Genomic DNA, 24377 nt, shown 5'->3' on the forward strand with positions numbered 1-24377 from the left:
AAGACCCAATTGGAAAAGGAAAAATGCAAAAGATGGATAAATTTCATTTTATACGTTGTTGCCTACTTGCCTTTGCCTTAAAGAAAACAAGTACACAAACGTCACGTTCATATTCAGAGTTTTTTTTTAATTTTTTTTTAAGAAACGTCTATATTCAGAGTTAATATTATTGAATAAAAATAGACTCATTTCGATTTTATGATTTAAATTTGACTTAGTTGGATCAACAATAAATTGGTTCAAATGAGAAGAGATTTGAATTGTTTAAACAAATGGTCAGAAAAAACCTCGTACTTATAACATGTTAAATAAAAATACGATTTAGTGATTATACTTAGTTAGTGATCATACAAGTGATTCAATTTTAAGGATCCAAGCACCTCTGTTACTTGCTTTGAACCCTTGTTGTGCCAAAAAAAATGGTAAATATATGAAATATAATTTTGACACAAGAGGGATTCGAACGATGTAATCTAGGACATTCAAATCCTAAAATTCAAATGTGTAAAACACATGTTTTCTGTTCGGATTTTAGGATCCGAATGGATGAAAATCATAAAAAAAATACTTTGCCACGGGGCATTTTTGTGGCTAAATTTTTCTCTTCAAAAATAGCAGAAATACTCAATTCAGATTAAAGAATCTTAAAATTCAAAGGCATTTTCGTATTTGTGAAAGACTTGTGAGAAGCATGAAGAGCGATACAAGAATTCTCTTCTTATTAAACATATCAATCAGAATGATGAATTGAAGACTAAGCAGAGATGGTAAAATATTAAGCACAACCTAGTAGAATTTGTCTTTAGCTAGCTACAATCATTCAAGTGTTTCATTGGCTTATTCATGATGTCATGATTCTCTATACATGAGATTGCTAATTTGGACCAACTTAAAATCATTAAGGTTTAAGTTAATAAGTATGGACCTTTTTATTTGAAAAAAAATCATCTGCCCTAATTCAAACTAATTTAAAATAAAGAACAATTTAGTAAATTATACTCAATTTTTAGTTTTCAATAAAATATTCCAAACACTATTTCCTAAATTTACTAAAATTAACATTCTGTCAAAAATTTGTTTGAATAGGAACAAGTAGAATGAATTTTTTTGTCTAAATAAAAAAATACACTTGCTAACATAAATCTTAATATTTTTAGGCTGGTGTCTAAGTTAAACAAACAACCCCACACACATACGAATTAAACAAAATCTTCATTGTAAGGTCCACTACAAAAACACTTTATTGCAAGAGTAATGTTTGATAAACTACTCATCCTCTCATTCTTCACACACGATGTTCCACATTCACACTCTTTGCCGGTCACCCAATACATCCATTTTACATTTTGAAGGGACCCACATTCATTTTCTTGCAAGATATAAAATGGATAAAGAGGTGTCCAAGAAATATTACCTTTGTAATAAAAAAGATAAATGTTATGTTCACGATTTTTTCGATGTCTAACAACGTATATTTATACTGTTTATATATCATCTTATTTTTTAATTAGTTATTTCTCTTCTTTGCTATCACATCAATAATTATAAATGATGTACTTTTATTCTGTTGTTCAATAAACTATCTCATTTTTCTTTAGAAAAAAAATAAGCTATCTCATTTTCAATTGGGCAATTAATCATTTTCGTCAATAAATGTGTAACAAACATCAACAATACTCTTTCATTATTATACACTGTATTAGGGAAAACCATCTCTCAATAGAGAATAACAAAAAAAGTGACAACGGGTCCAAAACACCAATAATTTATAGTGATTCTCTCACACATATCAGTGAGCATAGTGTCACTGAAAGGTGACAAAAGGAAAGAAAGGACCACCACACTAACTTTCCTCTTCCTTCATTCACCCCCCAAAACAAACAACAAACAAACCCTATTACTATACTAAACCCACGCCTCCTTCCTTCACCATAACCCTAAAACCCCTTCACAATGTCAATGGCTTATTCCATCACCCATTTCCACAAACTTCCACTCCATTCCTCTCCAATTTTCTCTCCCATTCCTCGCTTTCCTTCTAATCTTTCCCTCCCATTCCACTCCCTTCTCAAATCCTCTCCAAAACCACTCTCCATTTCCACCACCGCCACCGTCGCAACAACCGCCGCACCACCACCACCACCAACACAACAACCACAAACTCAACCAAAACACGGCAAAAGAACCGACATAAAGAAGATCCTTATCCTCGGTGCAGGACCAATTGTAATAGGTCAAGCATGCGAATTCGATTACTCAGGAACACAAGCATGCAAAGCATTACGCGAAGAAGGTTACCAAGTTATTCTCATAAACTCAAATCCAGCAACAATCATGACAGATCCAGAAACCGCTGATAGAACTTATATCACACCCATGACTCCTGAATTAGTCGAACAAGTTCTCGAATCCGAACGCCCCGACGCCCTTCTCCCGACCATGGGCGGCCAAACCGCGCTTAATTTGGCCGTCGCTTTGGCTGAGAGCGGTGCGTTGGAGAAATATGGAGTTGAGTTAATTGGTGCTAAATTGGAAGCTATTAAAAAAGCTGAAGATAGAGAGCTTTTTAAACAAGCTATGAAGAATATTGGGATAAAAACACCACCTTCTGGTACTTGTAGTACATTAGAAGAGTGTATGCAAATTGCCAATGAAATTGAGTTTCCTTTGATTGTTAGACCGGCTTTTACGCTGGGAGGAACCGGTGGTGGGATTGCGTATAATCGCGAAGATTTGATGGAGATTTGTAAAGCTGGGATAGCTGCTAGTTTAACTAATCAGGTTTTGATTGAGAAATCATTGTTGGGTTGGAAGGAATATGAGCTTGAGGTTATGAGAGATTTAGCTGATAATGTTGTGATTATTTGTTCTATTGAGAATATTGATCCTATGGGTGTTCATACTGGTGATTCGATTACGGTTGCTCCAGCACAGACTTTGACTGATAAGGAGTATCAACGATTGAGAGATTATTCGATTGCGATTATTAGGGAAATTGGTGTTGAGTGTGGTGGTTCTAATGTTCAATTTGCTGTTAATCCGGTGGATGGTGAGGTTATGGTGATTGAGATGAATCCTAGAGTTTCTAGGTCTTCTGCTCTTGCTAGTAAGGCTACTGGATTTCCTATAGCGAAGATGGCTGCGAAGTTGTCTGTTGGATATTCTTTGGATCAAATTCCGAATGATATAACTAAAAAGACACCTGCTAGTTTTGAGCCTTCTATTGATTATGTGGTTACAAAGGTATAATTCATGTCATGTTATCTTTTTTTGTTTAAAAAGTTTAATCCTGCTACATTGCACTTTGAGTAAATAGGCATTTTAGTTCTTGAAATCGCAAGGGTCGGTAAATTTAGTCCCTTATATTGAAAAACATCAAGTCAATTTAGTCCTTGAAATTGATATTTTTCTTTTTAAGTTGTGTGTAATTATACTAGTATGTGACTGCATATGTCATTTTGGTTATCTAGTTTGTAATCTGATTAATAAACTAATTTTTATGCTATGGAGCAAGACATGTGAATACTGTCACAGTTAATCGATATTTGTTATTGTTTGATGCTTTTAATTCAATTCTGTGTTTTCTAACTTGTGTTTACTCTTTTTGATTTGCAGATTCCTCGGTTTGCTTTTGAAAAATTTCCCGGTTCTCAGCCAATATTGACAACACAGATGAAATCAGTTGGAGAGTCAATGGCAGTGGGGCGAACCTTCCAGGAGTCTTTTCAAAAAGCTGTTCGCTCTCTAGAACACGGCCACGCTGGATGGGGTTGTGGAGCGGTGAAGGAGTTGGACTATGACCGGGAACAATTGAAGTATAACCTCCGGGTTCCTAATCCGGAGCGCATCCATGCTGTATATGCTGCAATGAAGAAAGGGATGCAAATTGATGAAATCTTTGAGCTGAGTTTTATTGATAGATGGTTTCTGAGGCAGTTGAAGGAGCTAGTTGATGTCGAAAATTTCTTGATGTCGAATAACCTGTCTGATTTGACAGATCTCGATTTCTATGAGGTAAAAAGAAGAGGATTTAGTGATAAACAAATAGCATTTGCAACCAAGTCCAATGAGAAAGAAGTCCGAAGTAGGCGGCTATCTCTTGGTGTTGTTCCAGCATATAAGCGAGTTGATACCTGTGCTGCAGAATTTGAAGCCAATACTCCTTATATGTACTCCTCTTATGATTTTGAGTGTGAATCAGCTCCCACTACAAGAAAGAAGGTTTTGATTTTGGGTGGAGGACCAAATAGAATCGGTCAAGGGATTGAGTTTGACTATTGTTGCTGTCATGCATCCTTTTCTCTCCAGGTTCGTTATCTTTCCCTTTCTATTAACTAGATTCCAGATATTCAAGTATTCATGCTCCACTAGTTGTGTGTTTATTTGTGGATACCAATAAACAAATGAACATAATATGTTATTGATCTTTTTCATCTATCTATGATAGTGTGCCTACCATGACTTTAGCTTTCAGTGATTAAGTATTATATTTGAATTTCATGCACTGTCCATCAGTTTAGTGCTATGTACTTAAACGTGATGAATTTGTCAGTGTTCTGTTTTGTGCTTCAAGTTGAATAGGATCTGGATCTCGCTCATCTCGATATTTGGCCTGATAAATCGTATATTTTATTGCTGTGCTACTACTTTTATTAAATGTCATCATTGTCCATTGCTTTTGCAGGCAGCAGGATATGAGACAATCATGGTGAATTCAAATCCCGAGACCGTATCCACAGATTACGACACTAGTGATCGTCTCTACTTTGAACCCTTGACTGTTGAAGATGTTTTGAACATTATTGATTTGGAAAGGCCTGATGGTATCATCGTACAGTTTGGAGGTCAAACACCACTGAAACTAGCTCTCCCTCTACAACGATACCTAGATGAATTCAAGCCAGCATGTGCCAGTGGGGATGGTCATGTTCGCATTTGGGGAACATCTCCTGATTCTATTGATGTTGCTGAAGACAGAGAGAGGTTCAATGTGATGCTTCATGAACTACAGATTGAACACCCAAAAGGAGGAATTGCTAGGAGTGAAGCTGATGCACTTGCCATTGCAGCAGAAATTGGATACCCGGTTGTTGTTCGCCCTTCTTATGTTTTGGGTGGTCGAGCAATGGAGATTGTATATAGCGATGAAAGACTTGTGACATACCTTGAAACTGCTGTTGAGGTGGATCCAGAACGCCCTGTTCTTATTGACAAGTATTTGTCTGATGCCTGTGAGATTGATATTGATGCGCTGGTTGACTCACAAGGCAATGTAGTTATCGGTGGGATAATGGAGCACATTGAACAGGCTGGGATACATTCCGGTGACTCTGCCTGTTCTATTCCCACCAGAACTGTTTCATCTTCTTCCTTGGAAACAATCAGGTCATGGACTGAAAAATTGGCCAAAAAACTGAATGTGGTTGGGCTCATGAATTGTCAGTATGCAATAACTCCATCGGGGAATGTATTTTTGCTTGAGGCTAACCCTCGAGCCTCTCGTACCGTGCCATTTGTATCAAAAGCAATTGGCCACCCCTTGGCTAAATATGCTTCACTTGTCATGTCTGGAAAGTCTCTTCATGATATAAAGTTTACAAAAGAGGTTATTCCTAAACACGTGTCAGTCAAGGAAGCAGTTCTTCCTTTTTCAAAGTTTCCAGGCTGTGACATCTTTCTAAGTCCTGAGATGCGTAGTACTGGTGAGGTCATGGGTATTGACCCTTCATATAACATTGCATTTGCTAAGGCTCAAATTGCTGCTGGCCAGAAGTTACCACTATCTGGTAGTGTGTTCCTTAGCTTGAATGACTTAACGAAGCCTCACCTTGAGAAGATTGCGAAGGCTTTTATTGACATTGGATTTCAGATTGTTGCTACTGCTGGAACAGCTCTTGCTCTTAAATTCTGCAATATCCCCGCTGTGCTAGTGCTGAAGCTACATGAAGGAAGGCCTCATGCTGGTGACATGATAGCTAATGGAGACATTCAGCTGATGGTTGTAACTAGTTCAGATGATGCACTTGATCGTATAGATGGTCTGGCTCTGAGGAGGATGGCTTTGGATTACAAGGTTCCTATTGTGACAACAGTTAATGGTGCTCTGGCAACTGCCGAAGCAATAAAGAGCTTGAAGTCCAATTCTATCAAAATGATTGCTCTTCAGGACTTCATTGTTGATGAACTTCAGGAGTGACAAATTTTGCAGACAACCATTTTTCCGAATCAATTAGATGATAGATACTAGTAAGCATCTCTGTTTTTCTTCTTGAATCAGAACAATACATGCTCCAAGTCCTTTTTTTAATGCTTTGAAGCATAAATTCTTTCATTTATTGAAGTTTAAGTATTTGACATTTGTTGGGTCATGCGGCAGTTTTTTGAGCTTAACATGCATTCATGGGTAATTTTGGCTTTATGTGGTCTCTTGCTTAAATAGCTTTAAAACATTTCAAATACATTATGTATATAAGATTAACTGCATTGAGTTAATGATAACTACATTTTTATATTCCTTTAGAATAAAATCATAATAAACTGTTTAGAATTGCACTCCATTAATCTATATTATATCTTTAACATCCTTCATTTTATTACTCACCGTGCTCAAACTTGGCCTGTTGCAGATTATTGTGAGCTTGCACAACTTGTTAGATTTGGGAGTGGCAGATGATTTTCTATGGGATGTTTTTCATTTGTAAGTGAAAATGACCAAAAGAGGTATGAATGGTCATATAATCTCTGTCCAGACTCCTCATAAAGCACTCCTGATAAAGCGCTCGTGCTCGTGTAGAAGTTTTTGGAGTGTGGTGGATTTCTACCGCGTAATAATTATTTTCATTTTTGAAATCATGCAACTTCCATTTGATTCTTGCTGCTTAGCCATTTCATTCATGTGGAAATCCCAAACCAATGATGCCAAGCATTATAATTATATGTTTAATTGTCTGCTTATCCTAAACATTGTGTTTGAACTTTGAAGTTGGTAATGTTATGGTTTTAACTAAAGATCAGCGTTCAAAATTGATTTTTAGAAGCAAGGCACAGCTGGAGATATGGTATACATTCAGGACTATATCCTTATATGGATGCGTTTGTTTTGGCTTAAAAAATTCATTATCTTGGACTAGGATAACATAAATATATTGTTACCTGTTCATACATGATACATCACTGCTGTGGTATGCGAAGATCATTTGCAGGATTGTTGTTGGAATAAATTTTAGGTGCTTGGTATTTTATTCTTCAGTTTCAATTTGTTCATTTTTATTAATAGTAATTGAAAATTAAATAAACTGAAATATAGTAAACAAAAAATAATTTTAAGAGAACTGGCTTTAGAAAATTAGCTAGATTTGATTTTAGATTGAAAAATTGAACATTTGTGTGGATGTGGGAGGAATTATTCTCAACCATTCGACCAAAAAAAAAAAGCACACCAAATGAATAACTTGCATTCCTTTTCCTTTTGACTATTCAAATCTTCTCCAAAAGAATCCACCACTTTAGAATAGCAAGCCTTACGTATAGTATAGTGTAATCGTTGAAGTTCAAGGTGCAACAATTTATATCAAAATTTGGCGTTAAATTTCTTTGATACTATATCTCTGGATTCATTGAAATTTTGTTTTTAAAGAAAAAATTTTAGAGTAAAAAAAATGATTTCTGCTCTTCCTCCAGCACATTTTGCTTGCGCCCAGCATGATTTCCAAATATACCCCTGCGTGAGTTAAGTCATGCTGCTTGGCTTAACTCACGCACCACTGAGCCTTTGCGCGAGTTAACTCACGCAAGTTGGCCGATGGTCAAATGTTTTTTTTCGCTTTGGTCAGGTTTTCAGTATTCAATTTACACGTTTTTAACCACTTTTACACGTTTTTTTGACCACATTTATGGTAGATACAAACTAGGTTATCATTCCTACCTATAAATATCCTCACAAACTTCCTCATTTCCTCACACCATCTCACATTATCTCCTCCCACTCTCTCTCCCCTCTTTCTCTTCTTTTTTTCTTCTATAGTCTCTAGGCTCTTTTTACCCCTTTAGGTATATAGTGGTCGGTTCTTGGGGGAAATAGTGGTCAGTCGGGTTGGGGAAAAAGACATCATCCCTTGAGGTAAAATTAGGTTTGCTTCCTTTTACTTCCAAAATCTTTTTACCGTGGGTAAAAAGAATCATCCTGGGGGTATAAAAGGAACCAAATTTAAATTTACCTCAAGGGATCTTGATGTCATTTTCCCCAACAGGACTGATCACTATTTCCCCCAAGAGCTATCACTATATACCCAAGAGGGTAAAAAGCTAATAAGTAGATTAGTGAATTCAAATAAAATATATGTATTAATTATTGTAATGTTTGAATGATATTAATAAACGAGAGTTATATTTATTAATTTTGTTTTTTATTTCTATTTATATTTGCATTTATTTTATGTTTATAATTATGTATTGAATAAATAAAATCAAATTTATTTTCTAATTTTGTATTTAATGAATAAATAAATTAGAATAAATATTGAATTAGAATAAAATTGAATTTATTTTCTAATTTCGAATTTATTTTAAGTGCATAAATAAATTAGAATATAGAAAATAAATAATTTAGAATAAATTGAACAAATAATTTAGAATAAAGTGAACAAATAATTTAGAATAAAATAAATAAAATAATTTGAATATAGTAAATAAATTAAAAAAAAGTAGCCACTATGCGCCACTTAACTCACGTCAGTTAACTTAACTTAACTTGCGCATTATTTTACACTTGCGCTAGTTAACTAGCGCAAGGGCATTATAGTATTTTCAGCTGGGTGCGAGCGAAAAGTACGGGGAGAGAGCAGAAATAAAAAAAAAAAAAAATCCATGGAAGCGCGTGTTAATGAATTTGATTTAGCTACACCATCAAAGTCGTCAATGATCTAATGCTTTTTCTTTTGATGAAATTTTGAAAGGATTTCTGTGGTTAAGAATCCAACATCAACTCTGATGAGTTAATAATTTTTTTTTATTTTTAAAAGAGTACATCATATACAATTGCAAATTCAACATTGATAGAAATGAAAAGGATGACTTTTTAAACAAAATCACAACATTTAAGTTAAGCATAAAAGGTAAAATGCCAGCAAATAATGTGACAAATTCAAAGAGACTGGAATCCTCATGTCTTTGGATATGTAACGTTGACAACCTTGTCATTGGTTGAACCAGTAATTGATCGAAGTTGGTATGTCAATCTGAACCAAACAAACACCACATTAACATGAAAAATCAAATGAACAACGTACCAAAACGGGAAATCAAACAAGATTACACTAAGAAGAAATTATTACGAAAGAAAAACTTTACCTATATGGAAGCCACTTATCTAGATTAAACGAGAGGAAATAGCACAATGGACGCTTTCGGTTAAAAATATGATCAAAAACCACCCATTTTCAGTGATGGTAGCAGAGAAACTTAGAGAAAAGATGAAACTTTCTCTAAAAAAATTAGGGCTAGCGTAATTTCGATAGCTACTTTACTTAAAAACTCATTATAAATAAACAAGTTACAATAATTCAATCGTCAAATAAAAAGTTCTTATTAGGTATATCAACAACTTCACATGTTTTTATAAAATTTTAAGACTATTTTTTCTAAGGGATAAACTTTTAAAACTATTTGATACTTCATTAATAGTTTCAAATGAAAGCAAAATATTGATGACTAGATCATGTATCTACATATTTTGGATTGAGTGGTGCTATTTCTTACGAAAATCGTGTGCAAGAAACACAAGAACTACACATATAAAAATAACAAAACCAAAAGAGTGGGATGTGGCGGAATAAAATGGGACAATTAGAGATACAATGAACGACTGATACTTATTCTTCGCTTTTGTCTCGTAATAACAAGCATTTCCCTTTTGGATTTATGCAAAACAGCGTGTCTGAATTATTAAACAGAATAACCAGAATCACACACTAAGAGCGATAAAACGGTTATTGTCCACGTAGTCTTTTATCCTACGAGTTAAACTTGTGAGACAACAAAAATATATTTACTGGCCTAAATGTAGATTTGGTCTCTCTATTTTAGTTGAAACGAGAATTTAGTCTCAGATTTCTAAATCTATGTTTTTAGCACCCTATTTCAAAAGTTTCAATATTTTTTTTTCGCAATCCAGTTTGAGATTTTTTTAACGTGTCATGTTTTTTAAGTATGTTGAATTATATTCTGTCAAAAAAAAAGTATGTTGAATTATAATTAATGGTGTGACATTGTTGATTTTGACAGAAAACATTGGATTTCTAAAGAATATGATTACATTTGATCAATGAAACTGAACAAAATGTTGTAATAGAGTTTTTGTCCCATGCACCAAAGTCACATCTTCAGACGTAATTCTACATTACTAATGAAAAAAATGACATGTCACAAAAAAAAAGCTCCAAACTAGGTTGTGGGGAAAAATCCCAAAACTTATGAATTTGAAGGACTAAATTCTAGATTTTAAAATGGAAAGACTAAAATTGTAGTTTGGTTAAATTAAGAGGACAAAGTAGGTTTAAGCATTTTATATTTTGATGAAGGAGGAAACTTTGATAAAAGATCGCCGTGCTAACCCATTTATCCGTTAATTTGGCTAGAACGAGTTGAGGTTTTGGACATTACGACTCAAGATAGTCCATTCCGTTTAACCCTTTGAAAATGTGGGAAGGTGGCAAGGGTTTACATGTCGGTTCAATTTAACAAATATCTTTGTTTTTTTTATTTATTCTTTTGGCAATCTATTAGCTCATTTTCTTCCTACAATTCTAGACTTTGAAGTTTTATCTATTTGAATGGATCAATTCGTTTGAAAATCAATAAAAAAATTTTGTTTATAATTTCTTTTACAAACAAGTTAACCCACCGATGGCCTTCCGATGTGGCCATTTTTAAACGGATTGATGGTAGGGCGGAATAATGCAGGGTGGATGGCCTTCTTTGTCATCACTAATTTAAAGTCGAGAAGAAAATATAACTTTGCCTCAATTGAGAGGAGTGAAAGTACTTTTTCGAAAGACAGAAAATGAAAACTAACAAGGGATAGATGTTAATGCAATGATTTCTTTCAAGAGGGCACCAAAAGATAAATATGAAGCTGCACGATTTCATAAAGATGCATGCATATGGGCATAAGTGATTTATCAGCTTTTGGTCACTACTACTAGAACTCAGTGGTCCAAGAATTTGGAGTAGCTCTTTTCTATCCTAAATCTTAATCATGTGGACCTAATTTTGTTCTTTTTTTTTAACAAACAAAAATGGATTTTATAACCGCAAACAAGCAATTTCATTAGCTCAAGGTGGACCAAAAAGAATATTAAAGATACATAATGTCAAACAAGCAGACAAAAAACAATTAGCCGATGTCTAGACAAGTAAAAGGGCTCGACCACCATCTATGAGTACCAAACACAAATGTGGCCTTTTTAGCTTTCAGCCACCCTAAAAACAAATATTTAACTGTATCTAACAACTAGGAATGAGAGTTACAGAATTATTAAACAGCCGGTTATTACACCCATTCCACACAACCCAGGCACAAGAAGCCATATAAGCTGAAGAAATGAACGTCTAGCCTTTCCACCACTGGTCGAATGAATATACTACAAAAAATGATCGGAAATAATGTGAGAGTCCACCCCCGAAAATCCAATCCAATCCCGCACTAACGGCCATAAAGAAGCAAAAATAGTACACGTTAAGAATAAGTGATGGACCGTTTCAACAAAACCACAACCGGAGACACACAGGCAGGCTTCGGTAGAAATGACACCTCGATTCGCCAAGTTTGATTCTTCTCGTGAGCACTAAGAACTCTTCCATATGTGACATGACATCCTGTAATTCGTTGTAATTTCTATGCTTAAATCTTAATCACGTGGTCCTAATTTTAATCAATGGCTTAACTCTTCCAAACGTGACAACCTTTAATTCCTTTGTAAATTGAGCACGTTGTCAACTTTTTAATATGATAGGGGGTACTGTACTGTTGAATTTGATGGAATAGCAAAATAGTAAAAATTGAGGATGAATGGTAATAAATGATCTTTTAAATTCACAAGGACGCATGCTATAAGTAGTGGTACAACCAATACTCATATATTCCTTGCGTCCTACGGTGTAGGGAAAGTGACGATGACCAATCCTTAGAACTAGAGTGTAAGCGATTATGATCATAAAATCGATGAAAAAAAAAAAAAAAAATCAAACCAAACCAAATTGAAAATTGTTCAATCTTTTCTGATTCAGTTCAAAAATCAAACCGAAAAAAAATATCAAATTAGATTGATTATGTTCATTTTCAATTTAAAAATCCAATGAACCGATAAATGTTTACTATTCCAACCTTGACTTATCTCAAACCTAACATTACTAATATCATCGCACCAAAACAACAATCAAATATTTATACAAGTTTATTTTTTTTGACACATATTTATACAAGTTTATTAGATTTACAAAAATTATGTTTCACATTTCTCAATTTTTATTGGTTCCATGGAAATATACTATACATATTTTAAACTTTTCATGTATCCTTCGACCATCTATCATAATTAACTCGTTTTTTCTTTAATGATTTTTATGCTTTTGTTCAATATTAGTAATTTGTATTGTCATTTTCCTAAATTGAATTTTCAGGCGAACCGACTAGCTGAACATAATCTAATCAAATAACATTGGTTTAATTTCGTTCAGCTTCACTTTGGAAAAATGTTGAAAATTTAACCAAATATCATCAATTTAGTTTGGTTCAGCTAGACTTTGCTTACATCAATGTTTTCTCACAATTTACAATAGTTTTCTCACAAATTATCACTTTATTCATTATTTTTTCTTTTGCTATAGTACTATAATTTTCATGGTTCAATTTAGCTTTATTAACAATACGATGGTAAATTCATTGACGAAGAAAAAAATTCATTGACGAAGAAAAAGGAGTATGAAAAAGTGGGCTTGGTCGGAAGGTTGTTTTCCATCCATGACACATTCAAGCCACTTTTCATTATTATCACATCCCTAAAATGAATTTCTATACAAGAGAGAACATTTGAATCGGTTAAAATGGTGCATTTATTTTTAAGTATTGCAGTGATTAATTTTTTTTAGGCTATAGATGGGATGCAGAGGCATCGTCGGCTATAATGTCCTAAGCATATATTAAACGAAAGAAAAAGTATAAAAAAAATGCGGGACAAAACCAAAACCCTAAAAGAAACGAAGGAAGAAAAAGAAAACCAAAACAGATAGAAATCAAACAAAAAACATAAGGGACAACTCCCGCCAAAGAATCTAGCGAGGCGAACGACCGGAAGCGCCCACATCGAAACTTTTGCTTGCCTCATGCTTCTTCTTCTTGTTCTTCTTCTTTCTTGGGACTAACTGTAACACCCTATTTCTAATAAGCGGTAAAACGCGCGAATATACTAACATATTCTAGAAATAGATGCTATGTCTCCGAATAAACCACAATACAAAACATGCATAAAGATCATGTTACACAACATAGCAGCGGACATACTTAAAAATCATAAAACATCTTCAGATCTCAACAAAATACAATTGTATTCTCCAAATCCCAAATAACAGAATATATCAACAACTCCAAGATACATGGTCCAAAAATAAAAACCAACATGCAAGAACTATCCTAGATCAGAGCCCTAATCTAGACACTTGCATGAAAAAGAGGAACTCCACTCCTCGGCATCAACAAGCAAACAACTAAGCATCCTGCACGCCGTCTACCCGTCCATACAGAAAGGTAGGCGGTCCACCACAGACCACTGAGGGTTAGCATTACATCATCATAATCCATAAAAGATTTAAACAAGAACATTGGAAATGAAAGATATATTCAAGAATACAAAATAACAAATCATACACGTATTCACAGGTATTCATGATTCTCATACCATTCAAACCATTCCATATCATCATTCCAAGTTCATATCAACAAGTGTACCATACACGTATCACATATACATAACCCTTCCTCCTAGAACACTAGCATCACATGATTATTATTATCCCCCATCACTTACATTTCAAGCCATCACATTATTATCATAGCATAGCATGCATATTCAACCTCTAAATCAAGTCATCAACAAAAGCTCATCATTTATCAACATCAATCAATGATCACATCACTTACCTCATTACTCAATTCAGCATGCTTAATTCAACAAGTACAATTCATCATTTCAAGTTACAAGCAATCAATCATCATCATCAAAGAAATCACCACATCTTATGTATATACATATACAATTCTCACCTCATCATTATCATCCAATCAATTATCATCAAATAGATTCACCAAGTGTATAAGTACAAATAAATAAGACATGCAATTAGAGCATAAATCAATTATTCACAACCATCCACAAAATCCACCAATGTACTTATACATCAATCCACACAATCACAAGATTCACCAAATTTCACCAACACACAATTCACCAAGTCATATATTCAATTATGACACAACTCATCAACTATTCAAATGCATGCAATGTTCTAGACTCTTCTCTAGATGCATGTGGTACCAAAACACCTCAAGGTCGTCACCTTCGATGCAACAAAAACATCGTACTCACCTCAATTGGATATAAAATCCGCCACCATCAGTCTTGGATATAAAATCCACCACCATCAGTCATGAATGCATGAACATATGACTCAACTACAAATGCATATGTTCACACAAACAATAATCACCTCACCATCACCAATACATGTATATATGTAATCATCAATAATTCACCACCAATATATCATATATACAATCACCAACAACATTCAAAAATCACACAACATAAAGTTGTCACCTAATTACACCACCAATCATTTTCACATAACATATAACAATTCTCCATAAAGGATTCACAATCAATTGGTTCTCAAAAATCATCTTTAGTCAAGTTCGTCTCTCAAAATCATAACATTAAATTAATTGAACATTTGAGTCAAAACCAAGTAAACAAGCTCAATTGCCTATGCCATGTATTCTCACAAGTCACATATGCGTGTAATAGAGATTACATAAGCAATTCATCGGCCAAACACAACGAAATTATACGATTCACTAAGTTCGTCTCTTAATTAATTCATTTCAATGCCAAGCAACATAAGAACTCAATAGACCCCTTTAAAAAAAGTTATTTCCTTCATAAAACACCCCTAGATAGTTAGGATAAGGCCCCTACACTTTGGAACAAGTTTGGAAGCAATTGGATTGAAGAAAAATGCATTTTTAAAGTTTCTGGTCAGGCAAAATCGTAGTACGATTTTTCTCCATCGTAGTACGATTTTTCCAGTGCAAAAACACTCCAAAAACTGGTCAAAAATCGTAGTACGATGGCCAAAATCGTAGTACGATGGCCACCTGACAGACAGCATCAGATTTTCCAATTTTCACGTTTTCGCGCGTAAAATCCAAACCGTTAACCCGTTTTCGATGTCGTTTTCGCCTACATTCTCCTAACACATAGCTCTATCATAATGTACAGAAAAATTCAAGTTTCAACCACCCCAAAATCATTTTCCAAAACCTCACATCACACTCATTTTCAAAACGGTTAACACTCGAATTTTCACACGAAATTCCCGTTTTCTCCCAAACGACTCGACTAACAAAATCACGACATGAAAACAGAAATTCTACCAAGTTCAATTCATCCAACAACATCAAAAACTCAGCCAACAATTTCATATATCAAAATTTCATTTCGGTCCTTCACATGAACAACTTAGCACAACTTCACAAATTTGAACAACAACAACAAATCTCATCATAATTCACCAATTCATGATACCCAATGTATCCATTCACCAACAACATGTTCCAAATCAATAACAACAACTAATGAACACAAATTCATGCACAATTCAAAATCACAACATCAATTCTCATCAATCTTGCTCAAGAACACAAAACACCAACAACTATGCATTTGAACATGTTAATTCACATACTAACATGCAATTATTACATAAATCACGTTCTCAAACATAACAACAACAATTATGCATGAATTTTACAACAATTAGGTTCAATTCATCAATTTAACAAAAATGGGTAAAGAAAAAAAAGATGAATTATGGTTGAAACCTAACCCTCTTACCTCTAGCACCAAGAATCTCTAACACAAGCTTCAATTTAGCTCCTAGATGATGAATCCCTCTTGCCTCTAACCCTTGTTCTTGTTCTTCCCTCTAGCCTCTATCTCTTCTCTTCTTAAATGAAAATTGAAATGAAAATGTTTGTAACCCTATCTCTTCACTAACATTAGTTTATATAGGCTCACTTAATGGGCTTATCTCACAAACCTTAATGGGCCTAACCCATTTCTAATTCAACCTCAAAAATGTTACTACTCACTTACCGGTAAAATATAACACTAACGGTCACTTAACGGTAGATAAAATAATTACTACACCCTCTAGTAACTTGGTAAAATAATAACTCTCACTAAATACTAAAAATAACTTTATGCAAAATTACAAAATTACCCCTACTCTCAAAATGACCAAAATGCCCCTAAGTCCAAAATGACTAAAATACCCTTCTAACACCGAATTCTACAATTCCTAACCAAAAATATACACAGAGGCGAATAATCACATAAGAACACATATAACACACATAATAAAATAAATCTAACGAAAAAAATCGGGCTGTTACACTAACCATTGAAACGACTAACTTATGTTTCTATCCAAATCAGCAATCTCATCATTTTGAGCCATGTTAGCCCAAGATTCACTCAAAAAATTCATAACTTCTTGTGCCTCTCTAGAAACAAGCCATAATACTTACATGTCATGAATAACATGTAAAGTGAAGTTTGGCAAGTTAGAGTTTATTTAATTAATTGTTTGTAAGAGTTAATTGTTAGGTGCGTTCTCATATAAGAATTTCTCTGAATAAAGAGTGACTAGACATACTCGTTGTAAATTTAGTATATGACCTACGATTTTCAATAAAAATAGTGTGAAAAAATTGTTAATTTTTTGACAAAAGGAATAAGGAAAAATTTGTTGATTAGTAGTATTACTTTTTTGACGGAATTAATTAGTACTGCTATCTAGCTAATCATGATATACTTGATAAATTAAGCAAGTTTGATATAGTTGAAATTTGAAAGAAGCAATTTACGTACTAGTATAAAGGCTATCATTACTAGAAGACTCTCTTTTCTTAATTGTGTGATCAACGTGTTGAACGACTAATCTATGCACCAACCTTGCCCCACCTCGTTGCCAATGAGCTCCGTCGCACATATGCAGACACAAAATCCATATAATTTTCCTGCTAAAAGACACAATTCACTATTGAAATTCTTCCATTATTTTTTCTATGATTTCATCTGACTTCTATATAGTCATTAGTCCTTCGAAAAAAAACTATATAGTCATTAGGTGGTTGTTAGTGAGTAGAAACATAGCACTGTCGACTAAAGCGGTGGTAGTAGTAACCCCAATAACTCTCATAATATTATTATTAATATTATTATTATTATTATTATTATTATTATTATTATTATTATTATTATTATTATCATCATCATCATCATCATCATCATCATCATCATCATCATCATCATCATAATCATCATGGTTTAATTTGTATGCACGACAATGTGATATATTTTTTTACAAGAGCAAGTGTATGATACATCAAACCAAATCCCTTTATAATACAACAACCTTTATAAGTCAAATCATAAAATATCTATTTGACATTCTTTAATTGAGTGTATATGTAAAAAAAATTATACCCTCAATACATATAAATTATAATCTTTACTACTATTTTGCTAGTTTTAACACTTCGGTTGTTAGATGAAAGAGAGTCTAGTAATTCGGAGTTCGATCAGGATGTGAGTAAAATTTGACAAAAAATTGTTTCACTTAAGAATCAAACCCGTGTTCTCTTGATCAATTTGTCACTGATGGAGCTCATTGCCACTTGAGCTTATTAATATTTATTATAGGATTACCATATTATTGGTAAGAAGTTTTCACCGCCGCTTAACAATGACTAATCTCCATCGGCAAATTTATATGGCAGATAAGTTGAATTCTCTCATTCCAATCAGATCTTTTTCATATACAAGAGTCAAGAATCAAACTCCTGGCTACAAGGATAAGAAGTTCAACCCTTATCAATCGATCCAATGTGTTGATAGTTCATTTATTATATTTATTTTATAATATCGCTCATTTATCTTTTACTACTACTACTATTATATTATTATTATGAGTTTAATGCGTATACCCACGACTAATATGAATTGGCTATGCACCGACATATAATGAGATTCCTATAGCGTCACACAGTTTTAAAGTGTAGTTACAAAAGTAAAATGACATCACAAAATATTAATGTATTATGTATATATTTTTAAGTCCATATTATGTTATATTTTAAATCCATATATCCATATTATGTTATATATTTTAAATTCTGTAAGAAAAATATAGTTATGCCTTATTAAGCAAGGGAAACCATTTCCATCTTATATTTTCAAACCTTTGCCACTTGTCAGTTGTCACTCACAAGCACATGATTTTGAAACAGCATATAGTTTGGTGTAGACCATATTTACGAGTGAGCAATGCTATATTTCTAGAAAAATAACATCAAGAATTCTTCAAGAATAAAGAATAGCCAATCACAATGCACTATTTGCCACAATTCAAGGAAGTGTGGCTGAAAAATAGGAAGTAGACAAATAAATCATCCAATTAAAATTTGCCAACTATTTCTTGAAAAATTCTTGAAGCTATTTTTCTTGAGAAGTAACATTTTCCTTTACCGAGTAACGCGGCATTGGCTATGAACTTCATGCACGTACGTCATTCCTCATCTCTACATCTTTTCATTATTGTAATCTTTTTGAACTTAATTCAATACTTGATTAAATCGATAACTAAGGTTGGGACCATGTTATTGCTGTCTTCATTGAATTAACACAACTCAAAAACTAGATAAAAAAATGCACGTGTGATACTGTGTATACAAGACATGATAAACCATATGGATTACGTACCATGATTAATTAGTTCCATAAGTTACATTGAATTAACACATATAGAAGAATTATACTAAATAATTTCACATAAGTTGCATGTCTAAGGTTGTGAGTATGTTGTTCAAGAGTCATGACATTTTAGATGTGCACATACTTATGTACTAGTCAAGACATGTAACATAAAATAATTGTTATAATTAGTATTAGTAATTTTCTAGAAGAGATAATAGTTTCATTTGTGCTTTATCTTCGTGTAGGCTGCTATACACAGTGTAATTTTAGTTTACTATGATAAGATTTGACGATAAGAGTAGAAAAATTCGAGCACAAACAAAAGTGGATATGGGTATTGCCTTTAATGTCTAATCCACCCATTTGTTTAGCACAAATTAGAAGTTAGTGTCTTTAAAGCATGTTAATAAGATTGTGACTTTGTGGTTTTCTAAGTTGGAATTACTATGATCTAAGTCCAATAAAGCTGGAAGACGAATTCAAGACATGGAACACAATAGACTATAAATAGTGATGAATTTCATTTTCTAATAAAAAATAGTCAAATTTACTAGGCCTAGCCTAGCTACTAGCTTGGTAAGTTAGGCATATAATGCAAGTATTTCCCCTGGAAGATAATGCTATTGTTTCGATTAATTAATAAATTTGTGTATTAAAGTTATAAATAAACTAAATAAAGGAACAAGTAGAATATACTATATGTGAAGAAAACTAGGTTTTTCAAAGTTAGGAAGAGTTTTCATACAAGCTGCCAAGTGATGCATCACAATCCAAAACACCTAACGTAGAAGTGAGAACCGAAGAGAGGAAATATGCAGCCACGTAATTTAACCCATTACAATATGACGTTATGTCTCTTAATTAATGTCACACCCATTAAAAATGAGCTAAATAAAAGATATATAAAATATTTTGTCAAAAGAAAGATATATAAAAGATGTAACTTAAATGTGCATTGCCTTAAAAGTTTGAGTAAAATTGCAATGTTAAAGACCCTTGTTGCATTTATCAATGTGATTTAGTGCAAATGGTTGGTGCATATTCTGTGTAACCATTGTATTGTAAATCACGTGATCCACAATTTCTACTATAAAAAAGTCGTTTGTTACAACCATTTTGAGGTCTAACACAAGAGGTTGATGCGCAACACAAGTATCACGTGATATTTAATTTAATTTTTATTGATCAATAGTGTCATGCTGCATTTACCATCAATGTTTAGTGATGTGTCATGCTGCATTTACCATCAATGTTTAGTGATTGTTGTGTAATGCGCATGAGCGTGGTAAATTAGGGAATACCAAGTTTAATTTTTATCTAAAAAAGAAGTTTTCTAATTGGTTCCGATATTTAGCCATAGCAGATGACGGTGCTACCAAACTCCCCAACATATCATCCTCTTTTTCCTATAAATTAAAGCCCTTTCTCCTTTTAGCTTCTAAACCCAACCACACACACACTACACTCACTCAAATTCTCAAACCCCTCCTTTGTACCCATAAAAACACACAAAGAACAAGTAGCTATACACCAAACACAAAACAACAAAAGAAAACATGGAGAATGACACAAACACTCGAATTTCTTCTCTTCCATTTTCTCAATCTCCAACATCTTCACAACCACCTATGGCTCCTCAAGTTGTCATGAGTCCTTGTGCTGCTTGCAAGATTTTAAGAAGAAGATGTGCTGAGAAATGTGTTTTGGCACCTTATTTCCCTCCCACTGAACCTTCCAAATTTACCACTGCTCATCGTGTATTTGGTGCCAGCAACGTCATCAAGTTCTTACAGGTAGTTTTACTTTACAATACAGGACCACACTAGCCTAAGTACCTATATAGGCCTATAAAATCTTGTGAATTTTTTCTTAAAAAAAAAATCCTGTGAATTTATAATGACGACGAATTTGACAAAATCACAACGACATGTTAGATTTTAATTTGTTTAAGTTCAGAAATATTATTTTTGTCAAAGTTAATGTGGCACATCTGATTCCGTCAAATTCACCTAACTATTCACCTATTTTGATCTATAAAAAATGCACTGCACATTTGTTATATATTTCACCATTTGACCACGTATGTAACATCAACATGATCTAAACTAACTCTCTGAATCATGCTTGTGTCAATATGATGAAGAGACGTAATGAAGAATGAATAATAGATAACAAACATATCACTGTGCATAGACTAGTAGACCATTTGTTGACTATTGTATGATTTTCTATATATGGTATGTTGATGGGGATGAATAGATATGATAAGACTAGTCTCCTAATTAATTTTGAATGATACCCTTAAACTAGTCTCACAAAAGATACAGTACACCAGTGGCGGATCTTCACTTATTTTCTTGGGGGTGCCAAATGCTTTTGTATACTCCACTTTTAATGAACGTTTATATATTACAATATTTCAAGTAATATCATACAATAATAAGTGATCTGGTGGTTTGAATTGCTTTAAATTTATTTTCTTGGGGGTGCCAAATGCTTTTGTATACTCCACTTTTAATGAACGTTTATATATTACAATATTTCAAGTAATATCATACAATAATAAGTGATCTGGTGGTTTGAATTGCTTTAAATAAGCGTTGTGTTGCGGGTTTGATTCTCCTTGGGAACGTTTTTTGGGAACTTTTTTTGATAAAATATTAAAAATGCACAAGAAAATATCAAAAATATACTGGCTAAAGGGTCGAACACGTGTTGCGGGTTCGATTCTCCTTGGGAACGTTTTTTTTGATAAAATATTAAAAATATCAAAAATATACTGGCTACAGGGTCGAACACACGATCTTTAGCCTTGTAAAAGCACCCCTTATCCGCTAGAACAACTGGAAATTCCTTGTTGTATTATGGATAATACTATATATATAGTAAACTTGGGGGGTGCCACGACACCTGGGGGTCTCAATAGAGATCCGCCCCTGCAGTACACACAATATAATTATAATTGCATATATTTTATTTTATTCCCTCTATTAAAGTAACACTTTAACTATACTACTCCCTCCGTCTCGCAATAGACGACCCATTTGAAAATGTGTAATTTTGACCTAACTTACTTTAACCATATTTCTCTACTAATATACAAAGATAAATAATATCATATAAGATGTCGTTAGATTTGTCTCGATGAGTATTTTCAAAATATCAAATTTTCATAATTTTTTCTAATATATTATTCAAGATATTTAAGCTCAAAATTATGCATTGCATGTGTAATAAGGTCAACTGTGTCAAGTATTAAGGGACGGAGAGAGTATAATTTATTTTAATTTAGCTTATAATGCTACTATTACTATCTTTTAAGACTTTCTCCATCGGAAAAGGTTGTTTTATTTTTATAGATAGTCAACCTCTAATATCTAGTAGAAAGAATGCAATTTCACTTAAGATAATGATTTTTCAACAACCTAAATTTAACATATACCGTGTGGTGGGCCTCTTGCATTAATTCTAACAAGAAAACCATTTAATACTCAAGACAATATAGTTGACATTTAAACATATTAAATTTGTCCTTTGAAAATTCAATTTCATAGATAATATTTCCGGTCACCGTTGTAAATAAAACTTCACATTTTAAATACATTAACAAAAAAATATTAACAAATGTCTTTAGAGCATTTGATAAGAAATTTAAAGTAGCAACTTTATCTTAGAAATTATGCATTTAATTTATTGAAAGATTAGAAACAACTTTTTTTTTACATGAAATTTTACAATTATTTCGTTTTTTGAATCCTTAACGAGTGCCTTAAGGCCACTTGTTAGCATAACTCATTAAATAATTAATGTATCTAGTTTTTATTATAGATTAGATATATGAATTATTCATTGTATCTAAAAAATGAAGTGTTACTTATAATAGTGACTGAATGAAGTAGTAATCAAAATGATTTTGACTATAGTATTTTGACATTAAATATATATATTGTGACCAATTTTTTTGTTTTAAATAACTTATTCATGGTGAAAGACCATGGTAATTCAAAGTTCGGACAATAGTTAAGTAAAATTTAGGCATGATTATTTTTATCAAGAATCGAACTCGAATTTTCACAAACAACTGTTATTAACCACTTGAGTCAAAGTTATATAGTGTGACCGATTGAGAGTTCAAGACAAGCATTGATTCAAGCACTCATAATTAATGATAAAATTATTCTCCTCCATTTTTTTTAGGAACTTCCAGAGTCTCAAAGAGCTGATGCAGTTAGTAGCATGGTTTATGAGGCTAGTGCAAGAATAAGAGACCCTGTATATGGATGTGCAGGTGCAATTTGTCACCTCCAAAAGCAAGTCAATGAGCTTCAAGCACAACTAGCTAAGTCACAAGCTGAGCTTATTAACATGCAGTTACAACAATCCAATCTCCTAGCTTTGATTTGCATGGAAATGAAAGAAACTCCAAACGACTCTCCACAACAATCAGTGGACAACTTCATTTCAAGTCCTGCCTACAGCAGTGATTATCAAAATAATCTCAACTTCTTTGACGACAACACTAGCCAAAATTCATTGTGGGAGCCTCTTTGGACATGAAGTTGAGCAAATCAATTATAATTTAGAGTTGTTCATGCGATACAGTAAGAGATTGATCTTATAACCTTAAAGAATGGAGTTCAAATCCTCTCGGAGATAGTTGTATAATAGTCATTAATACCATTTTAATCATTAATAATTATCCCCTTCCCCAATTTTTATAAAGAATAAAATTACAATTTTGATCGAATATCAAAGTAACTAGGTTAGCTAAAACATATGTTGCAGTAGGTTAATTCCCTCTATAAGGAATATTATGGAGACAATAATGTCATGGAGAGCTTATGTAGCATTAGGTTAGTTCCCTCTATCATTTTAATGCTGAAATTTTTCCACACCATGTAATCTTTGTAATATTCAAGATTAAAATTAAAGGGGAAATATTTTATTTTGGTGTGTTTTTGGTCACCTAATATTAAAAAAATTGTTCTCCTCATGAGTGTGCCCAATTTCCTCTTCAAAGGTTGCTTTTGACTTTGTGCCTTTGGATCGTTATAGTTCAACCAGAACACAAATTTTCATTCCAATATAGAGTATGTCGATGTAAAAGACAAATCTAGGCAACATCAAGATGGGATATTGAACGACAACCAAGTATAGCTTTGCACACGTTAGAAAAGTTGCATTAGAAAAAATAAAATTCCAAAAAGTCAATTATTATAATGGTAGTATAGAGTACATATTTTTTGGTCAAGCTCGGGTGCTCTTTAAGATTAGGTGTGACTTTTT

General features: G+C 33.2%; 2 protein-coding genes across 2 annotated transcripts; both read left to right on the plus strand.

Moving 5' to 3' along the window:
- The first annotated feature begins 1798 nt into the window (after positions 1-1798).
- Positions 1799-7008, plus strand: CARB (carbamoyl phosphate synthetase B). The gene is made up of 4 exons (XM_085746694.1): positions 1799-3243; positions 3616-4308; positions 4685-6246; positions 6627-7008. The coding sequence occupies exons 1-3, from the start codon at positions 1954-1956 to the stop codon at positions 6194-6196; spliced, it is 3495 nt and encodes a 1164-aa protein (XP_085602820.1). The 5' UTR covers positions 1799-1953; the 3' UTR covers positions 6197-6246; positions 6627-7008.
- Positions 7009-20532: 13524 nt separating this feature from the next.
- Positions 20533-24031, plus strand: LBD1 (LOB domain-containing protein 1). Its single transcript, XM_085746697.1, has 2 exons — positions 20533-20884; positions 23289-24031. Exons 1-2 carry the CDS (start codon positions 20648-20650, stop codon positions 23646-23648), a joined length of 597 nt encoding a protein of 198 aa, XP_085602823.1. The 5' UTR covers positions 20533-20647; the 3' UTR covers positions 23649-24031.
- The last annotated feature ends 346 nt before the right edge of the window (positions 24032-24377 follow it).

This window comes from Medicago sativa, chromosome 2 (assembly GCF_051527215.1).
Source record: "Medicago sativa cultivar Bolivia chromosome 2, Bolivia_mono, whole genome shotgun sequence".
Lineage (NCBI taxonomy): Eukaryota > Viridiplantae > Streptophyta > Magnoliopsida > Fabales > Fabaceae > Medicago > Medicago sativa.